The sequence below is a fragment of the Verticillium dahliae genome, genomic scaffold (assembly GCF_000150675.1).
Source record: "Verticillium dahliae VdLs.17 supercont1.1 genomic scaffold, whole genome shotgun sequence".
Taxonomy (NCBI): Eukaryota; Fungi; Ascomycota; class Sordariomycetes; order Glomerellales; family Plectosphaerellaceae; genus Verticillium; species Verticillium dahliae.
Window position 1 is genome coordinate 550,628 of NW_009276921.1, and position 7,290 is coordinate 557,917.

The 7,290-nt window shown below is 58.5% G+C and overlaps 1 protein-coding gene across 1 annotated transcript; it reads right to left on the reverse strand.

The window, feature by feature from the left end:
* Positions 1 to 2,091: 2,091 nt before the first annotated feature.
* On the reverse strand, positions 2,092 to 5,214 carry VDAG_00154 (oxysterol-binding protein; the record flags this gene model as incomplete). Its single annotated transcript, XM_009651531.1, has 2 exons — positions 2,092 to 4,951; positions 5,099 to 5,214. The coding sequence occupies 2 exons, from the start codon at positions 5,212 to 5,214 to the stop codon at positions 2,092 to 2,094; spliced, it is 2,976 nt and encodes a 991-aa protein (XP_009649826.1).
* Between the last annotated feature and the right edge of the window lie 2,076 nt (positions 5,215 to 7,290).

Here is a 7,290-nt window from a genome sequence, read left to right on the forward strand (position 1 = left end):
TTTGGCATTTGACAGGCCAGACGGGCTCCATCCGCCAGCGTACCTCACGGTACCTTGCCCTTTTGGCAATGCACCCTCAGGGCTGTCAGCACAGGGAAATGAAAGGGAACGTCTGCTACCTGGCGCCATTAGGTGACCTCGATGGTCAACTTGATCTGAGCCCTCGGAAGTACATGTACCCCTCAAAATCAGCAGGTCGCATCATTTTAGGAGTGTGAGTGGAAGGCACCAGGGCAGGTGCATGGAATACTCCGCTGCACCAGGATGCGTCTGTGGAGGCTTCTAGGCACGGTGCTATTCTGTCCTAGGCCTGTTAGCCAGATCGTAGCCTGACCTGGAACTGCCACTGTTCCCGAGGTACGCGCTAGGCTTCCTAGTGCGAGTCCCTGAAGCCTACGTTTCCGTTTCGCACGGACTTCCCTGGTCCCGCTTCCTCCACCCCCCGGTTCTCTCCTTAAACACCATGGACAGCGCTGAAAATTCGACCTAGACAGTTGAGATTGTGTAATGAGGATATCGACAAGGTCTGCCCACGAGGCAGCATGACGTGGGGATGCCCAGAACGGGTGCCGAGGGACCATTGCTTGTGGCCATCAGTGAGACACTGGAGGTCGGCTGGAAAGTCCCGTTGGCTGCCCTGTAGAAAACCCCCCAACCAGGTTCGTCGGCCTTGGTACCGGCAGCTTGGTTGGCTTTGCCTACACAGACCACCCACGCAGTGTTGCCGTCAGGCAGGGAGGTACTGTAGGCACCCTCGACAGGCACCACCTACCTGCCTCTGCCTCACCTCTGGGCCCAATGTCGTCGTCTCCTGCAGGTCGACAAAATGCTGCCTGTTGACTGGCTGTTGGGGGCTGTATGCTGTGCAACGAACCCTTTCCTGGAAGCCGGTACTGCTTGCCGTGTACCGCTCGCCAGTCCGCAGCTTCCGCGCTGCGCCCGTTCCACGGCACCTCCCTGCCATGAGATAGATGCCTCGCCGTCAATGAGAAGGCGAAGGCGCGAACCAAGTCCCCTAGCTCCTGCCTCTTCCCAGCCGCTCGGGCAGTTCAAGGCTCCACATGAGGTACCTACCTGCCTTACCTAGGTAGGTACCTACCTACCTTAAGGTACCTTACTTGGTGCAGTCGGCAGGCGCGCCTCTGCTGTTGCTCGGCATTCGTTGCATGACTCGCGACTGCTCTTTTTCTCGCTCATCATGAGAAGCGAATCGCCCACACAGTAGAGACTGACCCCCTCACCTCATCCACCAGGTCCATGACGATCCCCAGTTCCGCATCCGCACACGCGCAGCCTGACCGAAATGATGTGCCCTCAGCGTCCGCCGCCGGCCGAAGAAGCAAAGCCTCCCGCACACCAGCGTCAGAACCCGACACATCGGACGCATTGGGCATGGCAAGACATCGGTGAGCATCGGCCCTCCTACGGCGCCAGTGTGACACCCCCATTGCCCCGCTGGATGCGGATGAGACCACCAAAAACACACGAGACGGGAGAACCTCCCAAAGTCTTTGCTACAGCGTCGCATCCCGGTTAAAAGGAGGGGCCACATCTCCACTGGCATGTTGTCCCGCACAAGCGTGCTGCCCATCTCACCCTTGGACCAGTCTCCCGTGTGTCTTGCCCGCCCTGGCAGGGCTCTTCGAGCTATGGGCCGACAGGAGCAAGCAACGTGGAGGACACGCTGCAGTTCCTGGAATCCCTTGCCAACAAGGTCGCTTCTGTCCACGGATCACCTGCCTTCCGGCGACGGCCGTCTATGTCTTGCATCTCCCGGATCCCGGATCTCAACCCTTACCTGGCGCGAGATTTCCCACACGCGGCGATTGCTTTGCCAGCCGCCGTTGCTCGTGACATGGGAATCCGCCGTGGCGATCATCTCATCACGATCAAGCATTGCAACATGTCTCGAACACCCCCTCGGCGAAGATCCAATGTCCGTGTTGGATCGTCTATCAGCTGCTCGTCTATCGAACGCCCCCCATCGCTGCCCCGACCAGATCACTTGGCAGGCCACTCGCTCCATTCATTCCACGAAGGACCCCAAGACGCATGGCACCAACGACAATGAGTGTTGGCGGCCCCTTTCGTCTACACCGCGAAGATGTTTGTCACTCCGTTCCACGTACCTCGTGTGCGTTCCTCCCAGTATGAATCCTTGCCCGTTTTGATCTTCCACACCTCCTCGCCCTCTGGTCCATTGCCCAGCTTGACGAACCACTTCGGCTTGTGTTCTTCGCCCCGTTCCTCGAGGTCCTTGCGCCGCGCACGTTGCTCCTCTTCCAGCACCACTTTGGTCTCCTCCGCCGCGTCGAGGTCGCCCAGCTCTGCCTGCCTCTGATCGGGCCGCAGCCGGCTGTCCGTCGGCGGCAGTCGACCCTTCTCGATTTCCGTTATCTCATTGAGTTGCGCGGCAAACTGGGTCAGACCATACGTTGTGGCGGCATTGTCCACCAACTTGCCAACCTTCCAAACATCGTCTCCCACAGTCTTGCCGTTTTCTGTTCGACGGAGCCCGGTTGTCCAAGTACCAATCAACCCAGTTCCCGAGTTACTGCCGTCCGAAGTATAAGTCTCGACAGCCACGTCCTCACCGCGGCCGCCGAACATGCCGCCCTTGCTGCGAAACTCGACTACTGCCTTGGCCCCCGTAGTGTCGTTGTTGACATGCATCGTGCCCACGGGCTCGACATACTTTTCGCCCATGACAACGTTACGTAGGAACATGGCTGCGTGCGTCCACGAATAAAGTTCATCCGTGCCGTCCACCAACCGCAACGCAATTCGCACGCGACCCTCCGTGATGATTTCTGCGCTCTTGCCCCAAAACTTTTGTGAGGGCGCTGGTGACTGGCTAAAAGACCAGTTGGAGGAATCGGCTTGCATCGCCAACCTGACGGGCCGGTGACTGACCTTCTCCGCAATAAGACGGAAACCGCCCGGCACCTCTTGCTCGGTGCGTAGAAGCTCGTACGTCTCGCCTAGTAGAGGGTTGAACGGCTTTCGGATAGCACGCTCCTTCGATCGGTTGATGCTGATTTGTGATACTGCAAAAGCAGTCACGTACAGCAAGCGGTCCTTGGCCGTTTTCTGCTGCACTGCCGCGTCAAGAAGCTGTGAGTACTCGAGCTGCTCAGCAATCCTCTGAAGCATCGAGGTCGGCTCGTTCGCCGAAACGGGTGCACTAATGTTGCTAAGATCTTTGCCGACGTTCTTCCGTACGATGCCTATGAGACTCGGGGGCTGAACCAGGCCTGGCGGGATCTTCGAGCGCCTCTCGACCGATATGTCTACCGGAAGAGGGGTGAGGCTTTTCGGCTTGGATGGATAGCAACTCTCCTCATCTAAGCCCCCCGTCTCCTCGTCAGCGATGGTCGAGGCTGCCGACGACGAGTCGTGCAGCTCGGCCTCGTCGGCATCAGACTCCACAGCATCGTCTTCCTCACTCCTGTCGATGCGGACAATCTGAGAGCCAGTCTCGCCCACTTCAGCATCAAAGAACTCATCAGTTGAGGTAGTGTCCATGCTCAACCTGGAGGCTGCAGCTGAGAGGGGCGCCGGCAAACGCCGGCGTTTGCTGTTTGCGATCAATAACGTAAATTCAGCCACAACCGAGTCCAAATCGTTCAGCAATGCACCGCAGTGATCTTGCATGCTCTTCTCCTCCTGCGCAACGCCCCTCGACTTCTTCCTCGCATGCTTCGATCCGTTTGTTGACTGGCGGGGGTTCGCAGAACCCGGCGACGGAACTGCCAGGGATGACGATACCATGGGTTGGAAAGATTGTGGGCTGACGACGCTGGACTTGCGCTTCCAGAAGGGCCTCTTCTGGTTTTCGGACGGAAAGTAGCCCTCCCTTTCCTCACTATGCACTGAGCTACTGCCGGGTGACAAATACTGGCTGCCGCTGCTGTGAGCGGGTCGTGGCGGATTAGACATGTCCTTGACAAGGCGGCGCAGCGCATCTCTGGTGCCCACAGTCCGGCTGACCAAGGACTCGACCTGCTCCCACTCCCGATCCTCGAGTGGATTGTGAGTCGCTGTCCTCGAGAGTCCAGTGGCAATGCGCAGAGGCGTGCTGTTGCCCCTTTCCTTTGATGCGTGTCCCTCTGCCGGTTCAACACCTCGAGCGATGCGAACTGCTTTTTCAAGGGCGCGTGCCCACTCGCCAAACTCTTTGACGTTGGAGGCTTTGAGGTGCCAGATCTCAGCACCCGAATCAATGTTGATCTCCCGGCGCCTCTCGTCTGCAGCTATGGCTGCGAGGCTCAACGGGATGGCGCCCCGCAGCGCCGAGGAGTTGCGGTTGTAGAAGTACGATAGCGTACACGACGAGTAGTCGAGCGAGAAAAAGCGACGTGCGTAGCCCTGTCCCTTCTTTCTCCTCCTCTTGAGCAAGTTCCCAACGTGATAGTTGGCTGCGCCATCGCTTCGGCCTGACACCGAAGTCGGTCTACCACCCGGCACATGGCTATGAAGACTGTCCTGGGAGTCTGAAGCTACGGCGTTCATGTGAGGACTGCCGTGCTTGCCCAAGCTTGTCTTGCTGCCGCTCTTCGCAGGGTTGCCGAGGGAAAGATTCGGGACATTGTGCGCAGTCGGGGGCGGTGAGCCGATGGGATAGGTGCGGAGGGAGAGGGTGACGGTCTTGGAGGTCTGCTTTGAAAAGGTATTGTCAAACACCAGGCCGTACATGCCGGCCTGGCCCTTCAGAACGTCGTGCGTGCCCGTCGTTTGGGTTTCGGCCTCGCATCGCCCCTGCCACTTGATGGGGATGAACCCCTTGCTGGCGAGCTGGTCTTGGGCGGTGATGGTATCCTTCTTGGCGAAACGGGCGGGCTTTGCGTCGTTGACGCCCGAGGTCACGCCCGAGGGGGTTGCGGGGTCGTCCGACTGGCTTGGGACAATGTTCGTGGCGCCAGTGCCGGGATGTTTGACGATGCCGAAGTTACTGCGCCGCAGGGGGAAGATCGTCAGCTCCAGTATAGGGTTGGTGAAAGGAGAAAGGGGGGAGAGGGGAGAGAAGGTACATTGACTTCTTATGCGGTTGAACGGTCCACGCGATGCTCTGGCCGTCCTCGACCTTGAGCCAGCGTACAATGTACGACTGTGTCTGCTGTCAGCTTTGGGTCTTGCGCGCGACGGCGACGCGGCGGAAGGGGTAGTGGGATGGCAAACCTTGCTGTGGACCTCGAGTTGCTCGTGGCCGGCCATTTCAGGTGCGCGTCGAAGGTCTGAGGCGAGATGCAAGAGGGCTGCAGAGGCGAGGCTCGAGGCAAAGGTGGAGGACGTGTTGTTTCTATTTGGTATGTCGCCCGGTTTCCAACACTAACAGCTTTCCATGGCGAGGGATCTGCGACAGATTGGTTGGAGGCGGGGTGCAGGGAATCGCGACGAAACAAGGTCAGACGTCGGGACCAGGAAGTTTAAACTGCGTGAGGCTGGCGCGCAGTAGGTATGGGAAGGGAGGCTTTAATTATGGCTTGACGTGGAGGTGAGATGCCGAGAGGTGCTGAGGTGAGCTTGGGCGGAGCTGGGCTCCCCAGCACACTATGAGGTACGTGCCTTGCCCGGCAGGTCTACATGGCACGGTACCTTAGGTAGGTACCTTACCCAGGTAGGGCATGCGCTAGGAACGGAGACACGTCACTGCTACAGGGGCACTCTGTGGCACTTTGAGGTCTTCATCACCTGCACCCGTGCCGACACCGACGCGAGGTGGTACCCAGGCGGCCTGCAAATACATTTCACAGCACAACGCCACAGCCCGCGCCCAGGCGAGGCAGCACAAGGTAGGTACCTAAGGTAGATACCTACCAAGGTACCTTAGGTAAGGTAAGGTAGGTACCTAAGGTATCTCGAAGTCGAAGAACCGTCCTGCCGCGGGTCCAGCGGCGCCCAGGAACGAGACAAGGCACGAGGCACCTACCGCGCGGCTTCCGCTATTTAGTGCGTGGCCTTCGGGATCGTACACGGTAGGCAGTCGGCGACGTTATCTTTAGAATCCGACAATGAAGGCAGACCTCTGCCGGTCTCCTCTCTGTCCTGGCCCCAAGACCCCGAGTCGGCGAGTCTTACCACTCCAGACCAATGCTCAAGCTACTCGTTCGAGTGGAGTTGTGGCCTTCTCAACAAGATGCCAAGATGCTGGGCTGGGCTCTTCCAACCACGGGGGGCTCGGACAATTCCCACCAGACTGTCATTTCATTTGAGGCCCAACACAGGAGATCCTGTGCAGGCAAGGACGGCTCGCACCAAGCTCGTAGCATCGCCGCGTGACCCTCCCGTGCCCCTTCCCGCCGTATCGCAGCATGCCCGTCTTCAGTCGACCGATCAATGGGGCCGCTTGGGCAAGAAGGCCAGGGGGGGAGAAGAACACGGTGACGATGCTGCGCCATGCCAGGACGATCGAGTGGAGGATGCCATGCCCAAGAGAATTGAGGTTCCTATTCACAGCAGCTGGCCGGCTTGACCTGTGCGCCGCTTCGGGTTTCCGTGTTCAGTCGTATCCTCGTCACACTTTGTCCTGTTCTCTCCATACCCACCTTGCTGCAAGTTGGTGCTTCTTGTCGGTTTCGTAGGGCGTCTTTTTCGTTTTGGGGTACTCGCGAAGTGAATCCGCCTTGGCCCCCACACCGATAGTCCACCATCGAATGCGAGTCTTCTTTGCAGGGCTAGCAGGGCCTTTAGGGATTCGCTAGTGCTACGTTGGCACAGGCCCTGATCGGGATATAGCGTCGAGGCTTGGCCTGTGGTGCTTAGGATGTTGATCAAGAGACAAGCAAGACAAGGTAAATGGCCTACCTATTCAATGAGTGCCTACTTAGTAGGGAGGGAGGGGAGGCCATGGATGAGCTGATGGGGGTTCTTCTCTGCTGTCATGGTGGGTGAATGCTTTCTCTCTCCTGAGAGGCACTGGTGGTACATGTGTGGCTGGCCGTTTTCCCCATCCGAGCCACACCCATACCCAATCTCCTCCTTTTTCATGCTATTCCTTATTTCCCCTCTGGACTTGGCCCCTTCATGAGTCGCGGATGGGACGCTGGAGCGTGCACCGTCGATTGTGTTTCTGGCGGCTAAGGCTGTTTTCAGGACATGGGGCCAGGTTCAGTGGGATGAAAGGCCATCCCGTCCTTTCCTGGAGGGCAACCCTTGAGGGCGTTTGTTTCCTGCGCCTGAAGATGCCGATCTTCTTGCTGAGAAGGGGGCGGCTGGGCGGTGGTCTTGGTCCTCTTCCTGTTCTGGTCTGCCTCGACTTGTGGGGAGCATTTGCTTCGCTGTCCGTAGGTA